The following is a 22,600-nucleotide window of genomic DNA, read 5'->3' as shown; positions in this document are numbered from 1 at the left end:
AACACAATTTTAATAATAACAACACAGATATAAACATAGTCAATAAAAAGCTTACAATTCTTTGGCGTTTATGCGTAGATATAAAGAGAGTAGCAGATTCGGTACAGATAAATAAATATGGCTTCTCGAGACACAAATGTGCCAGAAGTTAATGATGATTGCACTGTCTGCAGTCCGGAGTGCAAGGGTTGCGCGGTACAGGTGGCGCGTGAGGGTGCTGCAGTGGAAGAAGCAGTGGTCCTGAGAGCGTGGGCAACGCTGGCATAGGTATCAGCCAGTCAGACCCGCAAACCCTGCCCATGACTAAGGCTGGCAGTAAAGGGGCTCGTGGCCCCACAGGCCGGAACGCCGACCACCGGGACTCCACTTCTTCGGTACTTGATACTGAAGCCTCATAACCAGAGCTGCTTGAACCAATTCCGGGAATTTTGTCTCGATGATCCTGTTAAATTGACATAGTTTTAAGAAAATATTCAAGTCTCAATTCTATATTATTCCTACTAATATTATAAATGCGAAAGTAACTCTGTCTGTCTTTCTTTCTGTCTGTCTGTTACGCTTTCACGTCTAAACCACTGAACTGATTTTAATAAAATTTGGTACAGAGATAGAGTTGACATTGAGAAAGAACATAGGACAGTTTTTATCCCGGACTTTGGAAGAGTTCTCTTGGAAACGCGATATAACCGACCTCGACGAGGGCAAGCCGCGGGCGAAAAGCTAGTGATAACATAAATTAAATATGACGTTATACAAAATAGTATTTCTTAAGTTTTGTAAACTGACCAGAATATTTTGGGTTTGATTTCATTTCATCCTTTATCCTAGATTAATTTACTTACGCGAGTAGCATTAAAGTGTTCAACGGCTCGAAGCAGGTCGTGGTTGCAGCGGCGTAGCACCAATTCCAATACAGAACGCTTCTTGCCGGGGAACAACTTGCGTAACATCTCCAAACCCGCTGTGCTCACGGCGTTCTCACTCTCAGAAGCTTCTTCACCAGCGCTGGATAATAAAGTGTTAATTATTGTCATGAAAACGGCATGACAGGGCAACTTTAATCCTTCGTGCATGTCAGTAATAAGATTTATATCCGTACTGAATGATACGAAGTAATTCTATAAGGCGTATGAAAAAGTTTGGGTGGCTTTACGACTTACGTAATAATGGGATTCTGCAAGTTTTTTATGGTTCTTACTTAATATTTATTAGACTTACCGCATAGAATTTGTTGCCGAAGGATTTCCGGCAGAATCAGGAGAAACAGTGCAACAATCCGGCAGAGAATCACTCGTCTCACTGTCGATGTGGATTGGCTATTAAGAGAAGTATTCATGAAGTAGAATAGGTATGTTTAATCCATAATTATTATTCACTGAATTCAGAACAATAATTTAAAATAACTTTTACTGTGTAAAAAATACATCATTTTGCCATAATCGAGCTTTTACGCAATGTTAATTCTAGAATTTCTTAAGAAAACTTTCATTTGGATTTGTTTTCTACATTCTTATTTAAATGCAAAGAGCTTAAATAAATGCAACATGATTTTTACCGTGTGGTCATCAGCCACTGAGTCGGGCTCAGGTCCAGGGCTAGGACAGGGACCGGTGACCCGCATCCCGTATATCCTCCCCGGGGGTAAAGCTTCCAAAGCGGTCCCACTTTCAACAGAAGCCAGATGCAACGCTATCTTGTCTTCAGCAGCTTGTTGACGCTTCAAAGCCACCTGATGACAAAACAAAAGCCAATAAAAATCTCAATTTCAACTGAAAGCTTACTGATATTAACTAAACTAAACATTGTTTAAATTATACACCAATAATAACAATTCGCCAACTCAATTCTTATTATACCTATTTCACAGTTAGCTTAATAGCTGTAAAAGAGCTTTTGCCGTACCTAGGTCCATGTCTAAAGAACTAACGTTCCATAAAAAATATAAAGTGAAGAAAAGACGAAATTCCCTACACTTCACCGATATCCAAAGAACGTTTTGATATGCTACTCGCCTCTCCAATTCTCTAAATCAAGTTACTCCTAAACAAAATGTGATATATCAGTGAGCTCAGCCAGGAAATGTAATACATACTGTTAAATTAATTTAGCGGAAAATCAATGACAAACACTTGGTGTTTATATTTGTTATGTGGCCACCCCAGGGACCGCGACGGACGATCGCCGGGCAGGGCGCCAGTGGCCCGGGGCCCGATACCGGCTTCATTGGAAACGTAAACAAAACTCAATCTCTCGTAAATCAAATAACACGATGCTGACTTGAATTTATATGAGCTTCGTCACCTTTGCTTAAGAAATCCAAAGTTGGATGAAAATGTCCTATAAAAAAAAAACACAAATAAAATGAATCCGTCGAATAAATCTAGTATAACGTATAAAGCTTTCAAAATAAGATCAATGCAATGAAACTAAACACCGCGTAAATTCACAATGTGATTTATCAAAATAGATTTATCTCAGTTATCCCAGATTTGATGCAAGTGGTGGGACATCGACAGCGATGCATTACTGTGTAAACCGATCGATGGTTCATCCGGCGTCTACGGTAAACACGTGCCACTTGTTTAAATAAACCGAGACACTGCATTAGCTGTTCTCGATTTCACTACATTAAAACACATTAACTCCTCTGAATTGCGTGTTATTTCTGTACTAAATATGGTATTGGCTGAGAATTTCCTTGTGCATTAGAATTCATTTGGGTAGCTTTTATTTTTGCTAATTAGAACTTTATAAACAAAGTTCCTTTCAATCATTCTGGCTATGAGTAGTAAAAATCCAGTTAGGTATCTAATGATGGTTGATGGTTGCGTAAAAGTATATTTTTGCATGGAGAAAAGAACGGTTTTTATTTTTTGCATTTATCCCCCCTATGTGTAAAAAATAAAACCAGTCAAGTGCGAGTGCAGATTGGTGCGAAATAAATTTTTAGGGAGGGTGCCCTACTTCTAGATTAACCTCATCTGTAAAAAATCAACTCTCTAGCTATCACTGTTCTTAACATACAACATGATGATAGACGGATAGCTAGACCACATCCATATCCCCATGACGAAGTTGATTAAACTTCCATTGCGCAACTAAGGGAGCTATGACCGCTATTTTACTTCTCTTCAACTATACATTCAAAGCTGAATTTTGTTATAAATTGATTTAAAGAAAAACAACTCCCACAGTAAAAATTGTTATAGTCTACAGTATATACTAGTATCTACAGTATATGTTGTTACGACAGTAGACATTAAATTTCAGACGGTTAACTATTTTGCAGTGCTTAAAATGTGAAAAACCTTAAAAATTTGAACTCAGAGCAACAACCTGAGGCGTTTAATGATTGATTTTCAGGTGGTGTTTTAGCTCTGTTATGGTCTGGTTTTTCTAAGAATTTACTCGTCGTGTTTCATCGCTGCGTGCTTTTCCAGTAACTTAAGGTTAAAAAAATGGTTCCCGCTGTGTTATTCCCGGTCCCTATCGGTATTCCTAAATACACAACATTAAATTTATAAAAATGTGCGACTCATCTGTGCTTTAATTAATAACTATTGACTTTTTACATTACTCATGATTTACTATCAATTCAGCCAAATTAAAGTCGCCCACCGATGGAAAGAAAATTAATTTGATTCCTGCTTTGTTCTAAACTTTCAGTTCAATTAGAATCAGTCATAATTTTTTTCTTGATAGAGATATACAGAATAGTTTAATTTTAATTTATAAACATAGAGACTGGTATCAGGTATTGGTGAAACGTGTGTTGCTATTTGCTATGTACATATTCAACTGCATTTGAGACGTTTAAATACTCATAAAGCTCGAATAAAGCCTCGATTTCTTTGTGTTAAGTACTAACTTAGAATTAAAATAGTCTAAGACTTCATTTAGTGCTACGAAGGCTACGCCGTTAACTTAGGTAAAACAAAGGCCAAGGGAAAAACCTTCGAAAGAAATTTATATTTAAAACCTTGTTTTAGAACAAAAAAAAAATCCTTCAAAATCGTTATAGTGAGGCAACCATATAAGATAGACATATCAGCATATGTCCATCTCTTATGGTGGGCTCACTACTCGCAGTTCTTTTAGAAGAATATTTCGGTCACACATGATTTTTATTAAATTATAACCGTTCACGCAGCGCACACACAATATAGGTAGTGACAATTTTTTCCGTACAGTAAAATTAATAATCGATGCTCTGCTCTTGCTGATGATACGAGTATATTGCTATCATCAGCAGAGTAATAGTAAATAGTAAGACTATAGTCTACAGCTTTTCCTCAATAAACAAGCTATCTAACATGAAAAAAAACCTTCAATCCGATCTTCCTCCTTCATAAACTAGCCTTTACCTTAATTTTTCCTGAGACTAGCGCGTTCAAACAAACTCTTCAGGTTTGTAATGATCATTATAGATATAGAGAGGTTAAAAAAATCCCAGGTTTCTTTCCAAAGAATCACTCTCATACCCAACTGAAAGAAGATTAAATCTCGTGGACACGTATCTAGTCCAGAATTAAAAAAGAACTAGGAATCTATTAAAAAAAACTGATATAGTAAATCAGAAACACTTCAGGCCCGCGAGGCCCACGGTACGGCAATATGGTATCACCTATTTATTTGATTTTTTGGACATTAACTCATTATGACAACAAATACTAATCTCTGAGCGCGGACGCTCTTAAATTCACCCATTACTAGTAAGGGTTAGACAGCCTTCGAGTCAAGGGTTGGGACCAAACGGCATAAAAATTCGACGGTAACATTTACATAAGCAGAAAGAATCTCAAGCAAAATGTGAATAAAAATGTGTTTTGGTATACCTGTGTACATACCTGAGCAGCCATTATGCGCTGTCTCTCCTTAATCAAGCCGCATTTAGGGCACTGGCAGAGTCGGTATGCACAAGCTTTTTTATGGCCTCGAAGACTGGAGATCAGTCCATGGTTCCGACAGCGAGCACACTTTGGGACTCTGGCACGTCCACTATTCATTCTTTATCGATATAATGCTTAGATCAGCAATTTATTAAATTATTCTGTGATTTTATTCAACGGTAAATTTCCACAGTAACACGGTCCGTAGCAAGCTGCGTCAATGTTCGGTGTTGCCGAATTTTCTTTTAGAACTGTTAAAAAATTGTATCCATTTCGAAAACAAGAAAAAATTACATGTATCTTAATCACTGAAGTGCTCGAAAACAATAAAGTCACATTTAACACTGTTTCACATAATTAACTGTACACGAAACGTAGAGTTAAGCCGCCCGCCCATATTACACTCCGCCCTGAAACTAATATTGTTATGAAAACTGGATGCTGGCGATGATAGATGATCGAGAAATTGGGAGGAGTAACAACTGCTTAAATCAATGAAGAGAAGCACGGGAACATAAACTCCATCGTCTAAGAAACAAATGCCAAGTTAGTGATTACTTGCGATACAACGTCGCAACATCCCGCTCATCCCGAACCGCCCTTCTCGAGAGATCGACCAATAGCAACGTGCAGCCGTTAGGATTGGTTACATGCATGGAAAAACATCGGAAGCTGATCCTTTATGATTGTGTTTCATTTAAACAAGCAACAGTATAATGTAAATGTGTGAACAAACTTTTTCTGAAAAAGCATTCGTACTCCTAGCTAACCTATCTTTTACTTCTTTACGAACAGAAAATAAGACTGAAGGTGAGTAGGTAGGTCCCTCATAAAATGCTTGAAACAATTATATACTATATAATTTTTCCGTATCTTTAGGCATAAAATTAATAAAATATTCCATTTTTTTTTACTTCTTCAGGATTGTCACTGCAATTCATTCTCCACATTACATCAACTGGCTATATCGTTTGAGCTTGAAACGCAACAAACAAAATCTTTGGTTTAAAGGGTTCCATACCTCGGTGTCTGAGTAATATAGGGCTCACCTTTCATAACAGTTGCTTAGTCTAATATAGATTATTTATAAATGTTGTTACAGCGGCAACGAAACTTAAATTACAGCTGCCTGGTGATAGAAGATAAGACAGCGGTGCCTGTGAAAACGAAACCGAATAAATATCGACGTTAAGCAACTGTTACGGCCATAAAATTATTTTTCTTCAGTCTATTTGTACGGAGTCCTCAGTGTCGTTAGTTCTTGCACCGGCATGGTTTTGTTTGCATGTTGCTGATGTTGCATGTTTTTATTTTTATAAGTTAAGCGTGGAGAAAGTCAATCAATGGTTTTATTGAAGTGCTTATGGATATTTTTGATAGATGAAAATGCCGAAACCTAGGTACATATTACTGATTTCCAATAACACGTCAATATACCTAAGTACATAGGTGTAAATATTATTATTGCCAGAGGCAAAACATGATTAAAAAAGATAAAGACAAAGAAGCAGTTATCTCGTTCGATAAATGTTTTTTTTTTCTCTTTTTTAATCCTGACTTAAAAAGAAAGTATTCAACTCATCCGTTTTAAAAATAGCATTGATCAAAATCAGATTATTTTGTCGGTTATTAGACGTTGACGTCTTCAACATAGTAGGGTAAACATATGCAAGGCTACCTCAATACATGATTTTTTCACTTACCTACGTAGACGTCTAGGTATTACTATAAGTGTCCTTGGTGAATATAACCAAACACCTGCCACTATTGTTTTACTAATATCTGTCTTCAGGCACATGTATCGCCCGGTGACTACTGTGTTTGCCTACCAGGCTAGCTCACAACTGAATGTGAACTACAAAAAAACCTGACATAATGGTGGACCCACACATATCCAGTCCGAGTGTGGCACTCCCGAACAATGTAAATGCAAGCTGGAGGAGTTCCTGAAATCACCCCAACCCTCCACTTCAGAGGACTTCAAACTTAATGTTACAATCGGTGTCACAGATTCCTGCGAAAATCTTATGTAATGGGAACCATCAACATCAACACATGTGAAGACGACAACCAAAATGGATCAATAATTTGCGTTTATGAATGTGACAATCCAAGGAGTCAGCTACAGCCATGCAAGGTTTCATTGTAATTCTATTAGTCTTTTGGGCGTGAAGAGGTAACAAAAGAACACGCAAATATATGGAGATGTTCACATCCTTTCGCATTTATTATATTAAGTGTAATTATTTGAAGTAAGATATTGTTATAAAACAAAGAAAGCTTGCAAAGAATAGAGAGGTGTGAAAATGGAATGGGGATACCTTTGCCCAGCAGTGGGATCAAAAGCAGGCTATATAAAAAAAATGTTATACCATTTTTCCTATTTTTTATAACTTCCCCATCTACTGTATTTGGTTCATTTGGTATTTATTTACAGGACCAAAAAAACGTGATTTTTATGAAGGAGTAATATTTTATTCTATGTTACATTGCTTACTTTGATAAACTGAATAAACTTACATGTTATTAAAAAAGTCTAATGGACTACTTAGTACATTTAATATGAAGACAAATACACTAAAATGTTGTAGAATAAAATGGTATAATATATACAAGAGATATTGTTTCATATTGAAATACAAGACTTGCAAGATTATGAAAATGTTTAGATACTACAAATTACTAAGAGATATTAAACAAGCAACTTGTCATCTATTATTTAATTATATTCTTATAAGTCTAAATCTTATAAAATACACTACTTTGAAAGTCTTTTTACTTTGTTTCATTTAGAATGAAACAAAGCAAGCTATCATCATTTAGAACTTTTTTTCTTCTCATGCTGTTTCGCTGCCTTCTTCTTCATGATCTGCAATCTCTTATCCGCTGATATAATGTTAATGTTAGGAGTCACCACCTTAGAAGGAGATGACGAAGAAGAACTGCTTGAAGATATCTTGACCGGAGTTGTAGATCCTGATACATGGGATGGTGATTTAGCTATGGTTGTAGTCTTTACAAAGCCTGCAGCAACTCCCTGGGATGACAGGCAAGAGGCACACTGCCAACCAGTGCCAATATCATTGTCACTGATAACCGGTTTGTGGCAGTCCTGTAAACAATAAATGAAATTATTAATGTCATTTCACCTCAAAGTGGTCAGGCTTGTCACAAAAATATTGCTTGATTTTTGTTATAATTATCAGTCTTGTAAGTGTATAAGTAACGTTTTACCTGATGATAAAGAGCACAGCAAGCATCACACTCTACTAAGCGGTTTCCAGCTTGTACTGATATCTGCCTGCACACAGCACAAGTCAGATCTTCTTCTAACAAATCCAGGGACAATTCTCCATCCATGACCGAACCGTCATCATTTTCACGTTCAGGTATTTGTATTTGTTGAGGGCTTTGTTGTGGCAATGAAACAGTTTTAGTACTAGACTTATCGGTCTTGTGCTTCGATCTGGGAGACTCAAGTTTTTCTTCAGTCAAGTACTTTTTCGGCAAAACATTCCCCAAAGTTTTGGCACTGCCGTAAGTTTGACGAATATGATCATCCAAAGTTAACCGCAATTGTTCGGTGGAATCGGTCGCACTTGAATGTAAATATTTTAAGCACAACTTTATTGCCGGATCGAAGTCTATTGACGACATTTTAATCAACGCTTGTCAGTGTACTTAGTTGTATTACTGATAATGGTAATACATAGAATCCAAACAATAAAACAGATGGAATACTCATGAATACTGAGTCAAACCAATGAACGGAAAATCGAAAATGTGACAGATGAATCATGGGGGTGACAGTACAGTACTTTGAGGACAAGAAAACAAAATGTATGGAAAGTGGTGCCATCTATGCCACAGGGCAAGTCAACTAAGGCATAATATTCCCTTAAATATTACTAGATGCCGCTACAGTAACTGCTTTCTTCAAAATGTTATTCTTTTAATAATTTAATAAATATTATTTAATAAAAAGTAAACTAAAAAAAATTAAAAAAAAACTGAATCGCCTTTTCGGTCTTCAATTAATCTTATACGCAATTTTTATTTTGCTAATGACATGACAGCACTGATATGTTTTGAAAACTTTTCACTCAACGTTCGTTTCTTGTGCCGTGAGTTTACCAAGTTTTATTTTCGACTTATTTGCCTATTATTGACCATCGCGTGTTTTCTGGACCTCGAAACTGCTTCCTACGTATTTACTTGGCTTCTCGTGAACGGATACCGACGAATATATTTATTTCTCTTGACCCTGGCATCGTTTAATGGACTACGACGTGTGTTTACATTACTTGATTTAAAAATTTGGCTGCGTTTTTTACGGATTACGATGGCGAGATTACCGAAATACTCTCGCACTCATTGCTATTTTGGATGTGAAGAAGGAGGTAAGATGATTATTGATGATAGAATAAGTGATCTTATTGTAGGAACGATCCGATCGAAGTTTGTACTATTATATATCACTATATTTTTAAAACATAAATTTCACAACCTGCAATTAACTCATTCTTTCTAATTTCAGGTACATTACATCATTTTCCTAAGCCAGACTGTTATAATGAAAGGTTTGAGATCTGGAAACAAGTTTTAGACGATGATATTATAATGAAAGGAGATACATACATCTACAACCAAATAAGACTATAAACATTTTGAGAAATACTACATAGGTAAAGGAACGGTATTAACGAGAAATGCAGTGCCAACCTTTTACACCAGCCTTATCCCATCAGGTAAATAAATATATTTGCATATTATAACATCCAATTTACATGTAAACAAATATGCAATTAACATTTTGGCAGATGTCTATTAAATGTATGAAATAACTGTGAAATCTGCCCCTAAGATGAACCACAGACCAACAAGTGCTGTTTCAATTTTATTTTCTGTCACCTAATCATCGCAAATGAAGTGCATTAACTGTCCTGTTGGTCTAGTGGCTAGTGTCTTTTAGTGCTATGCCAGAGGTTTTTGGTTTGATTCCCAATCAGGAGAAATATTTGTGTGATGAGCATCATCATTTTGTTCTGTGTCTGGGTATAAATTATTTCTATATTTAGAAAGTATGTTTATCAGCTGTCTAGTATCCATAACACAAGTTCTGCTTAGCTTGGGACGAGACAACATTGTTTGATAGTTGTGAAATGTTATAATTATGTTAAAATACTTCTAAGTAGTCTTTTGTAGAATTGCACAATTATATTAATAGGTTTTAAAGTATGTGCTTAGTCTTTTCTAACAAGATTATTGCTACTTTCTAGATACCACCAGCTCATCTGCAGTTGCAGAAGTATCAGTTGAACCAGTCGCTTCAGTTTCAATGTTGGAAGATAAGGAAAAGGACAGGGAGCAAACATTTGTAGAAGGTATGTTGCAACTCACAATGAAAATCAGTTAAATGTTTTGATTATAAGTATTTTTTATCCATATAAATCATACATATATACTTTTTCTTGTGAATACATATATATACATATATATATATTTTGAAATTGATTATATATATATTTTGCATAGGAACATAAATAACCACAAACATTAATGATGTATAATTATATATATTTTTTTGTTTCAGAATGCAACATATTACTAGCTGAGTGTGAAGAAACTGTAGATTTATTGCTGATTTTTGATAAATTATTTGATTCATTTAATGGCCACTCACACCGTGATACAGCAAAAATACTCAAGGGATGTCTTAAAAACAAATCACCACATTTCCCGTTCCGGGCAGAAATTAAACCTGTTTTTAAATCAAGAGGAATTTGAAAAAATTGTAAAAAGTCAAGATGGGTCTCAAACAGTTAAATATGATGATTTATAAAATCTGATGATTTAGATTCTGATTTTGCAGTTGATTCCTTAATTTCAACAATGAGTCAAATTATTTTTAGTAATTTGATTTTGCATTCGGAAGCGAAGAAATATGTACCCTGGATATATAATAAAAAAAACTAAATCTAATATATTTAAAAATTGTAATTGTATTGTTGATTTACTTCAACAAGAAATTGAACCTAATGCATTTAATTGATGCATGATTGATTATACAAAAAAATCACATGTGATTCATTTATTAAATTACTTAATGAAATATATTTTATGATTGAGACTTCGCCCGAAATAATAAACTTAAAAAAATAATAATTGTGTTTTTTATAAATTGCAGATGTGATTTTTCAATTATTCAATGCGATGAACATAAATTGATTTTAACTAATTATATAATTAATTTGTTCATCAACTTAATTGTAAATAGTTGGTGTACGGGTGTAAATAGAATTTTAACAGGAAAAATTGCTGATTTTGATAATAACGATACTTAAATTACAAGCATACAATTTCTATAAAATTCATAAAAAAAGGAAATAATGTGAATGATATTTAAAACCTTATTGTTAATTAAATGATTTGATTGATTTAAATCATGTGATTTTTGATGGGTGGCCATTTCCAACCATCTACTTTATTTACATCGATAAATAAAATAGAAGGTTCTCAATTATACCCTAAAAATTTAAAAATGGTTTCTATTAATGTGAATTAATTGGTGATTGTAATATACCATAAGTGTATTATGAATGTTAGCCAATGAAATTAAACCATATTACGATTTTATTAGAGAATAATTTTTCTACAGAAAATCATATTACTTAGTAAATTATAATAGTAAAAATGTGTCAAAGTAAAAGTGGTTTAATTTCAATAAGTTGTAGACGTTAATTAATAAATTGTATAAATTATCCGTATTTATAAATAAAGAAAAATCTTTATATTTTTGTTGTATTCTTTTTTCTCTTTAGTACATTTTATACACGGCAAAAATGCTGTACTATGCGTAACTACCTATAGCAACCTATAGATATTATGTAGATGAGTGCATACATACATATAGCTATAGATCGCTTCACAGACGCTAGCGCCATCTAGTTTACAGGGCAAGTAGTGAAAAAAAGAACTGATCTGTCAGTGTCTCATCTATACCAGTATTATATGTATTATCTATGAGATGAATGAAGGTGATGCTGACGGAGACTGAGATCAGACCGACTGACAGTGACAACCAAGTAGGAAACACTAGCGATGTTTATTTAGTAACATTTTGAACAAAAACTTAAATTGAAAATAGTCTCAATTTTGAAGAGAAAAACAAATGAATCAAATTGAAATAATGCTGAAACAAATTAGTTGGATTTACAAACATGTGCCCTTTGTCAACATAGTGATTACTTAAATTCTGATATTATTGCTGGCAATACAGGCTCCTTGATGTAAATACGGATATTTTTGAAGTTGATATCATAACAGCTGTCAAGTTTGAAAGTTATTGTTGGACACATTTTTAAAACCCAGTGTCTGAGTGTTTTATTGTTACAAATAAATTATGAATAAAGCATCAGTTTTGTTTGTTTGCTGCCTGTACATTAGCTCGTTCAGCAAATGCGATGTACTGGATGGACCAGACCCATGGAATATAAAAGCACAAATACCAGATACAATAGATGCAACTGCTTTACCACCAGATTTAAGAACACCACTAAAGAAACAAAGGCAGGTGGACACTAAACTGGGCTTTGGAGAGTGGTGGTTCAAAAGATTACTTGCTATAATGCTAAAAAGTGGACAGTTGAAGGTTAGAAGAACATATTAGTAGCCAATGTTTCAAATAATTATAATAATAACACACAAAATTAGATTATGCTTTTTTGTGAAATTATTACGCTCACGTATATAATAAAAATGTTCAGTTCATCTTGCATACTTCCCTGCATGATTTATACAACTTCCTTTTCAGTTAATATACTGTTTTTCCATACAAACATATCTTATTTTTTTAACACTAATAATCAAATAAAATTATGTATGCTAATATCTAAATGATATTTTGATTCCAGAAAGGTGAAGATGGAAGTGTTGATGTATCTCTACAAATGAGATTTGATGAAGAGAGATGGGTCATGTTGGAAGAAAGTTTAAGATCAGATAATGTACTAACAGATGTAATGTTCAGACGAACAGTTGGGTATGTTGAAGAGGCTATTTACAAACCAACAATTACTGAACAAATTGTAATGGCATGGAGTGAATACATACAATTTTATCTCATGGAATATAAGGTGAAAATTACAATTGTTTGTGTACCAAAATCACTGTCACATCAGCATCAGATGATAAATATTTTTTATTAATTTTGAAGTCAAAATAAAATACAAGTTTCAGAAGTAGATTTTTAGGGTTCTCTCTCTGTCACCAGGTTGTATCTAATAACCATGGTAGCTAGGCAGTTTAGAATCTCGATTGTGCATAGGCAACGCTGGTTATTGTCGTAAATTTTATGGGTGACCAACTGCAAAGTCATACAGGTGATTAGTCAAAGTCAAACTAAATATCTCTTACAAGTTTTATGTACAGCACATAATGCAAGTTGCCAGTTAAGATCTACATTATCATTTTAGTATCCAAACATGGACTGTAATATGTACAGATGTTCATAAATAGTTGCATCATTGGCCAACTCATGTACTTATTTATCAATAAAGAATTGGTACATAAAAATGGTATGTGGTGTAAATACAGGAAATAGAGGACATTTACCACTTTGGCCTGTTGGTTTAGTAGTGGCCTTGGCTGCCATACTGAAGGTTGTGGGTTTGATTCCTACTCTGGACAAATACAGTGATGAACACACTCTTTTGACCTTAGTGTAATTTACCTATAATATGTATGTATATGTATTTAGAAATATATAAGTATGGTTATCTGTTGTCTATTACTCATAATACAAGCTTTGCTTCATTTGAGAGTAGATGGTGTTGTGTGAAAGTTGTGGAATAATATTATTATTTTCAGATGTACATCACTGTCTTCTTCAGTGCACTAGCAGGAGTAGGAGTTCTGAGCTGGCTCTGGAGGCATGTCTCTCACAGACATATTATTATCATCGTATTTGCCCTACTATATATTTATGAAGTGGTTATATCTTATAAGGTGAGTATCTTCTTCATAATTTTTAAGGTTGGTTTTATAGACACACGATATCAGCGCCGAGTGATAGTGTGCGATCAGCAAACCAGCCTATATGATCACAGACTGCATTATAATTAAGTCTTTTTTTTTCGTTTTATTACTTTTGTAATTCATTAAGAAGCCTTTATTAAAAGAAGGATCCACAGCTCACTAAGTCAATAAACCTCATAAGATAATATAATTAACCATATTTTTACAAAATCTTTCTGCATATTCTCATATCCGTTTAATTTCAGGAAGCTGAACAACAGGAATACGAGAAATTTGTGTCAGCTGTGAATACATGTAAGTGGTACTTCTGGACCTCGGAATGTACGATACCACCACCTGATCCACTTGTATTTTTGAAACACATGAACCCTATGAAGATAGGCATCAGGATGTTTACGTCGCTGATATCTGAACCCCTACTTGTAATGAACTCAACTATAAGGATAACTATTGAAGGTGTTACTGGTAAGTGATATTAACAATTAACTACAAAATAATAATTATACAATAAAATTATGGTAGAAAATTTACAAGTATTTAATTTGATAAGTAGTAGAAAGGATATTTTTTTTTTCTTTTCATAAAACATATAAATTTTATAAAGTGGAAACTTAACGAATTTATTTCTCTTTCAGATGGACTGTGGTTCCCGTTCAACAAAATTCTGTGCGGCTTTTTAATACTAATCGTTAATATCTCATTGATATATCTCCTAATCATGGTAGTATTTAATTTTATATTTAACATTCCATTTAATTTAAGTTTTTTTAATCTTGTAAGCATTGGCGTCGAACGCAACAGGCCATCTTTGTTTTCCACGAATGCAAGTGAACAGCAAGCACCACAAATTAGGGATACAGATAGAATAAGCGGAGAAAGACTAGATAGGCTCCTAAACGTGTGTTCACTTGCGTTAACTAATGTCACTAATGTGCATCGTCCGATAAACACAAATGCAAGATTAACGAACATTAACAGTAATGCTAACTTACCGCAAATAAAACGGTCAGCTAGCACTGGACGGTTACCCGACTGTTCTTATGAAAACAACAATGATCAACTATCTATAAACGGTAATTTAAGAAGAAGACAAAATCTTGGACGTGGTGATGGTGATCATATAAAATAATATTTATTAAAAGTAACCAATATATTTTTCCTTGTGATTGCAGCCATATCTCTAGTAATTTAATTTTAGAGTCTAGCTACGTCAATTTTTCTTATACGTTAGCTTTTGTTTAACTAAAAGGCAAAACAGTTTGAATCGAGACGCATTTTGTTGAGGATTAAACCCTTGGTTTAATGCGTATTAAAATGAAAACAGTTTTTAATTAACCTAATTAACATTTGAGACATCAGAATCTATTAGTTTGTTCAGAAAAAACTAACAAAACCCTTTTCATCTGATTTTACGTTGTATGTTATTTAACTACTGTTTGTTAGTTTTATAGGTCGAAATTTTATTCCTTTAATATAAATGTCTCGGAGTCAAAGGTTAAAGGATTGTAGCAATGCTTTTTTTAACAAAATTACGAATCAGATGTCCAGTTTTAACATGAAAAAAAACCAATGAATTCCTACCAAAATGATGGTTACGTAAATTACTTATTACTTAGAAGGTTCGGTTTTATTTCCCGCATGTAGGTAATTTGACAATAACGTTATTTTCAAAATGGTATATTTTTAATCAATGACTGATGTACAAAAGCAAAATCTTAATGCTGCCTATCTGATGTTGTACTATTTTATTTTTATATTTTAAACATTTTACTGTGATACAATAAGTTTAACTTAAGCTTTGAAAAATGAAATGTGAACTGTTTAACCATGGTGTAATATTTTTTAAGTGTAGTAGTAATGTTTTTTCATTTTATTAAAAGACATTATTGTAAAGTACTTCTTTTTATCGTTATCCCTTTTAAATATGATGTTCAATACATACGCTACATAATGACATTTAAGCTAGTTAGTTATTACACCTTGTTGGAATTAAATCAGAAACACATGGAGTAACACGAATCCCCTAGTTATTAAAGCAACTACATTAAAGGGATTATACCAAGAAATAAAACTCATTGTGTTTTTTATATTTTTATTTTCGTGATGCCTTAGTGAGAAGTGTCACAAGATCAATTCAAAATATTTAAATACATAATTGAAAACATTCAGTTCATTCAACTAAGCATAAATAAAGATGTTGTCTGTATTTAATCATTGAAGTACCTAAGAAGCCAAGTCTAGTCTTGATATTTAATAGACGCTAACAATCAATTTTGCTATTGGTCAACAAACATTCGCAACCTCAGTATACATAATTAACATTTAACAAAACAATATAATTATTTACAATATAACGAGAACATCAACTTCCATCGAGGAGATCAGACGTTAATATACGAGGCCAATTATTGACATCAGTGACGAGTCATTCTCTTCTCACAACATATTTAACACTTAATGACATGGTCCTCGTTAAGCTCTGATCTACCTTGAACAAACTTTAATCGTGAATCAAACGAGGTGCTTCTATCATACTATAATCGAGATTAATAATAACTATATGTAAATATTGGATAGGTACTTTAAAGATGGACGTATGATCAATGATTAAGCACATCGCATTACCCATACACGAGTTTACAATCTACAATCGTAAATTGCAATTTATTGAAATGTATGAAATTGGCAATATCATGAATAAAGCTTACATGCCCTTACCTATTTTATGACCCTATATTATAAAATTCAGGTACATTTAAATGATGGTTAAAATGCAATTTAAATATTGTAGATTATCGACCTGTTCTGGGTGGGAACATTACAAATGTATAATAAGTTGGCATTAAAATAATGAAACGCTTATGAACTGGATAAATTTAAACATATAAATACCTGTGATAAATCTCAGAAAACGTAAGCGATACTTTAACTACATTATTAATTAATATTTCTAGTATATTTTTCGGATTCCTATGCATTCTAGATATAATTGGTAAGACTGCAAAAATGATGTTGATAATTATTATCCTATTACCTACTAACTATATTATTGCCGTGTCATACATTGGGCACCATTTTAGAAGATCATAGAGAGAAGAGCAGATAGAGACAGTTTTTGTAAAAACATAAACATGTTTATGTATAAATAATGCAGTAAATATGTAGAAATTTGTATCAAAAAATCTATAATACGTAGGTTGTTACGTTACCTATGTAAAAGCGTGTGCTATATTGTTATGTCACTTTCAAAGCCTCAATTCATTCCCTTCAAACTTAATATCGACTCAACTTTGGTGGTAACTGTACTCTTGGTTAACCATTCGCTCAATGTAAGTATACAATATAAAACGCTATTTTGACTATACTATGTTGATCCTTCGTTGATTACAGAATTCCACTAAAATCTAGCTACCGGCACTACGATTTCTAATTCATACTTTTAAATAGCATTACTATAAAGGAATGTCAAAGTACAACTTACTAGAAAATTGAATGAAAAAGGTAAAGGTCATGTTATTTTAAAGAAGTGAAAGTCAAAAGTGTCGGGCTGGATATCATAGAGTTAAGAACGTTTAGAAGCATTTTATTAGCATCTGGTTAGTTCGAAATTTTTGTGTCATACGATGTTTACGAGACCCTCATGGAAAACAGGGATTAGGAAACAAAGATTACTTTTTATAATTATGATTTCTCAGTTTGCACAAATAGTGTGTGCTGACAAAATAAACCGATTTTTTTTAATTATAATAGAGCAATATGTATAAGTAAGCTTCAGAAAGTTTACAACACAACAATAATGAAAGATGTACGTGTGAAAAGCATGGTCTTACTTTAATAAAAAAATATTATTAGAAATAGGCAAAAATTTCATAGTTCATTAGCTTTTGAAGTCAAGTAAGTAAAGACAGCATAGGTAAGGAAAATAACAAGAAGTAAAGAGACATACGTACTACACTGTTAACTTACGTCAATCAACACGAAACAACTTTGGTCCAGCTATAACAATTCAGTGTTTAACAACTTTTATCTCTATAAATACGATACTTTGTAGATTCTGCCAATAAGCAAATATTCGTAATTAAATCGTGCAAATACATTACCAACTTATGTGCATATATATTAAAATGTCTTTTAAAAATACATTGAAACCGATGTTAATATTTTTTTTTATAAAATAGGACTGAAATCGAGATATTCACAAAAGTCGGATTTTAATTGGCTTATTTGTAATCTAGCAGACAGGTATCAAGTCCGCCATTACATTTCGTTTTACGTGTAAAGCAACCACACACAACTCAATCGCGTTTATCATCACAATATAATTTACACAATATAAATAACATACAAAACGGGTACATATTGTTGTTTGAAACATATTCGACGAAATTAATTAATTTTCACTTCGAACTTCTTCACTATATATATATATCATAATATTGACGTTCGACGATATCATAATATACAAAGGATTCATATAAAACCTCAAAGAACATTTACCTACACAGTGTAGGAGGCGACTTGGATGTTAGAAAATAAATAGCCAAAAGCATGGCTATATGGCTAAATGTGCCTTGGGTTTTAGACACTCCATTCGCGTTAAACAAATCGGAATATTTATATTTAACAGCCATTTTTAATGCATAATAATTAGGTATATTATTTTCCATGTGATAATAGACTAGATATATTTTGAACAAATCTAATAAATTGGATATGTAAGTGAGTGATATTAAATAAAGTGCATTGTATAACTAGCGACAGCTACTTTTTAATATAATGACTAGATAAGGATTCAATAAGACCTTTATCACTTATTACTAATAAATGTTTAAACTTAACTACCTATAAATTGTAATAGATTAAATTGATAATGTCATTGCGAGATCATAATAAATGTACTACAGGAAGTATATATTGTCAATTTTCAATTAATTATTTCTTTAATACCTGAAACAATTGATAATATTTTTTCCTTTGCCAATCTAATGATACTGATGCCATTGACGCCTTGTTCCAGTTTTAGCCACATATTAATAGTAGTAATATACCCACCTAATTAACTTCATCAATATTACTATTATTGTATTTAAATTCGAAGCACTAGCTATAAATAGTGCGGTGTTAAAAAATATCACATCAGCCAATAGACTTAACTATTTTTTGATAAAATAGTTTTTCTCCCTTGCATTATGTATTCAATGCAACTACCATGTTTTTATGCACCAGGCTGACTGGTGCAGAATACGTTCCAACAGTGTACATGAGGATGCATAAAATATTTAATAATAATTCTAGATTAATACACTAGAACTGAACTTGTGAACTTTGGCATTTGGCACTGACAAAACTTCCTATAGTGACATTATCCATTTACCAATGTAAGTACAATAATATATACAATTCTGCTTGTTTAATTATAAATACCAGCTTGTCCTAGTAGTCCAGGCAAACGCTTGGTAAATATAATAAATCATCAATGAATGTCATTAAACATTTGATTTTAAACTTCTATAGCTCAATCAACACAATTTGTAAGGCTTGAAAAGAATCTTTCATACAGTACAGATATCAGCTTTCCATGGCACTATAAAATAGCTACAACCTTAGATACTGTACATGGTATAACAACATTAGCTAAGTAATTATGCCCCTTCATTATTGATTGCACCCACTACAAAATGCTGAAGTTGACCCTTCTGTCACTTAAATTAAATAAATTGAAGAGTAAACAGGCTCCCTCAATCCATATACTATTATCTCAGCATGTTCATCAGAACCGTATATATAATTGATTAACAGTAAGTCCTAAAAGACTTCATTTCGTTGTATTTTCACACTAACAATATATGGAATATTTCTCATCTCTTGTCATGTCAGTCATTATTAAATTATTAGTAACTTACTATTAGCAAAATATGAAGGTATTTCATGATTCCTAAGCTACGCCATAATGGGAACTAATATTATTTAAAAGGCATTGTAATTACTATACTACTTCTGGCTTTTAAATGCAATATGGGTAATTCTTAAATTCTAAATCCGTGCGTAACTCGGCCAGGACATGAGTTTAATGACTAGGATCAAAATGACTACGATTTACGAATTATGTAATATGATTGGTGGGATTAAACATTAATGGAGTTTATACCATATTTACATCACAAGACATTTTTCTCTTCCGCTAGCAGATGCTTCACCTCCATCTTTTGTTGCTTTGTCTTTCTTTTTCTTGCCTTTCCCATCCACTTGAAGTGACACATTTCTATTCTTTTCCATGTTTAAAAGCTCCTAAAATTTCCATTATATGATTGAAAACATATGCAGTATTATTTTCAAATTTGTTACATATACAACTTTAAATTCTAAATAAAATTATAAATATATGTCTAAATTATAGCAGAAAAAGTTGCTTGATGCATGCAAGAAATCTTATGGGTATTTTTCTTATTTAAAAAAAACAATGGAGTATATTAAATTGCTGTATGAAATAGTCCAAACAAAAAAAGGTAACAGGTAAATGTATGTACCTGGAATAATTGTGTGACATTGTGGTTTGTCTTAGCAGAGGTCTCCATAAATGAGATACCCCAAGTCTGGGCCTGGGCCTGTCCCTCAGAAGCTGACACTTCTCTTATCTCTGGACTCTCATCACATTTGTTTCCTGCTAACATCACAGGGATATTTGGAAGCTCTGTGCCTTTTATTTCTTTTATTGTTTGCCATATTGGCTTCAGTTCTTCTAAAGACTGCCGACTGCTGACAGAATACACCAATATAAATGCATGGCCCTGTAACAGAGTAAAAATAGTATGAATTTCAACTTTATAAAACCTTTATTTATAATAGATACAGCTGTAAAAGATATTTATTTCACCAAATAAATTATCAGTGTTGCTAAGATATGTGTTTACCTTGCTAATTGATAATCTTTGCATGGCAGGAAACTGATGTGAACCTGTTGTATCAGTTATTTGTAATGTACATATTGTCTTGTTACTGCTTATGACCTGAAAATTATATAAAAATATATGAACATTTTCGAACATTATTTAGAAGTAGATTATGTTAGGAAAACATTTAGTTCTATGGAAAGAAAAAACCCCTTGGCAAATTACCAAGTTACTAAGTCAGGCCTTTGGCAGAATTTCAATGGAGTCAAGGTTTTACTTCCCTATTCATTTTTTTTTCTTTTTATGATACCCTTGACTATCTTGACTATCTACCCTTGACTACATTATGCCTTTAGTTTTTCACATGCAAGTAAATATATTATGTCCTTTGGAATTAAACAATCTATTTTGTATAACAAATAACATTCAATATTATTCGACATTATGCATGTTTATAGGTACATAAAATACAAATATTACCTGTCTGTACGTGTCCTCGATGGTCGGTATGTAAGATTCTCTAAATGTTCCTTTTACAAATCTTAGTACAAGAGAACTTTTACCAACACCGCCCGCTCCGAAAACTACAACACGGTAATCATTACTTTGCTCCGGCATTACTTATTTTTGATAAAATATCCTTCCAAATCAAGTCAATTCACGATCGCAGAGTGATTTCTTTGGGTTTGCTTCAAAACATTATGAATATAAGAAGATCAACATTTATATGACCAGACATTGATAGTTGTGACATTTAGAAATATATCCCACGCTAATTGCCCATCTTTTCTTCTATAGATTCTGTTCTAGTTGGATTTACAACGCCCCAGTCCTACGCAGTCCTACGCAAACCAACACAAATTATATACACACTGTCATTTACACAGATACCTAAAACTTATAACTTTAAAAGCTTGACAGGAGACCAAGTTTTATCACGCGCACAAGTTAGTCGATATTCCAAAAAAAACACAAAATTTAATATTAAATGTATTTTTTTATTTATATTTATAATTTCTTTATTTATAATAATTATAATTTTTGTTTGTAATTATATTACATAGCATATTTTTTCTTTGGATCTCAAAGAAAGCTGTGGTGAGATCCCATGGTCTTAGTGTTGGAAAGCCCGAAGGCTAAAACTATTAGTTTGTCTTCCAACGAAAGTGTAACATATATTATGTATTTATTGGAATGAAATTCCTTATCACGCTTTGTGAAAGAGGGCTAGACGAAGAAAATTAGGACTAGAAGTAGTAACGACAATTTTTGCTATGCGCTTGTTTTTCGGTCGTCTCTCCTTATAGAGCAAGCCACTTTTCGTCTTTCTATTTCGCATTAAACAGCGTGGTGGCACGGCGATTAATTTTATTGAATGTACACAGGTTTCTTGTACATAACAAAAAAAAACATATAAACAAAGAGACATTTAAATAATATAGCATCCCAACCGTATGGTTCCTACTTCAGTTACAACAAGCCAATTATTTTAATTAATTAGCTCAAATTGAGCCTACTGGTTAAGTTTATATTATTTATAAAATTATTTATTGTTTTGTTAGTAATAAAAAAATACAATTCACTAATCGAAAGGAACTTCGTTTTGTCCGGGTGCTCTTTGACACCTCTCAAAGTTTAGCCTCTGGTTATTGATCCCGTGACCAGATTTGTCACCGCAAACGAGCAACGAGCGACTGCAAAGGCCGTAGTTCAACATTTTCAGCTTTGTCACTACCTGTCCTGCAACCATATTTTGACGCTTTTTCGAGACGCGGGAAATTTAAA

At 33.0% G+C, this 22,600-nt stretch overlaps 4 protein-coding genes across 4 annotated transcripts; 1 reads left to right on the top strand and 3 right to left on the bottom strand.

Annotated features, from left to right (window-relative positions):
* Positions 1-125: 125 nt before the first annotated feature.
* LOC113502440 (doublesex- and mab-3-related transcription factor A2) lies at positions 126-5,693 on the bottom strand. Its single transcript, XM_026884009.1, has 5 exons — positions 4,848-5,693; positions 1,556-1,729; positions 1,219-1,316; positions 843-1,005; positions 126-442 (listed from the first exon to the last, which is right to left on the bottom strand). Exons 1-5 carry the CDS (start codon positions 5,004-5,006, stop codon positions 149-151), a joined length of 888 nt encoding a protein of 295 aa, XP_026739810.1. The 5' UTR covers positions 5,007-5,693; the 3' UTR covers positions 126-148.
* A 1,901-nt stretch (positions 5,694-7,594) lies between these two features.
* LOC113502442 (integrator complex subunit 12) lies at positions 7,595-8,850 on the bottom strand. Its single transcript, XM_026884012.1, has 2 exons — positions 8,124-8,850; positions 7,595-8,001 (listed from the first exon to the last, which is right to left on the bottom strand). The coding sequence occupies exons 1-2, from the start codon at positions 8,544-8,546 to the stop codon at positions 7,705-7,707; spliced, it is 720 nt and encodes a 239-aa protein (XP_026739813.1). The 5' UTR covers positions 8,547-8,850; the 3' UTR covers positions 7,595-7,704.
* A 3,339-nt stretch (positions 8,851-12,189) lies between these two features.
* On the top strand, positions 12,190-15,482 carry LOC113502437. The gene is made up of 5 exons (XM_026884006.1): positions 12,190-12,540; positions 12,803-13,024; positions 13,758-13,895; positions 14,171-14,390; positions 14,561-15,482. The coding sequence occupies exons 1-5, from the start codon at positions 12,292-12,294 to the stop codon at positions 15,052-15,054; spliced, it is 1,323 nt and encodes a 440-aa protein (XP_026739807.1). The 5' UTR covers positions 12,190-12,291; the 3' UTR covers positions 15,055-15,482.
* Positions 15,483-16,003: 521 nt separating this feature from the next.
* LOC113502443 (GTP-binding protein Di-Ras2) lies at positions 16,004-21,754 on the bottom strand. Its single transcript, XM_026884013.1, has 4 exons — positions 21,296-21,754; positions 20,837-20,932; positions 20,453-20,713; positions 16,004-20,213 (listed from the first exon to the last, which is right to left on the bottom strand). The coding sequence occupies exons 1-4, from the start codon at positions 21,431-21,433 to the stop codon at positions 20,079-20,081; spliced, it is 630 nt and encodes a 209-aa protein (XP_026739814.1). The 5' UTR covers positions 21,434-21,754; the 3' UTR covers positions 16,004-20,078.
* Between the last annotated feature and the right edge of the window lie 846 nt (positions 21,755-22,600).

The sequence above is a fragment of the Trichoplusia ni genome, chromosome 17 (assembly GCF_003590095.1).
Source record: "Trichoplusia ni isolate ovarian cell line Hi5 chromosome 17, tn1, whole genome shotgun sequence".
Classification (NCBI taxonomy): Eukaryota; Metazoa; Arthropoda; class Insecta; order Lepidoptera; family Noctuidae; genus Trichoplusia; species Trichoplusia ni.
The sequence above is the reverse complement of the archived record's forward strand: the minus strand, read 5'-3'. Positions and strand labels throughout refer to the sequence as shown.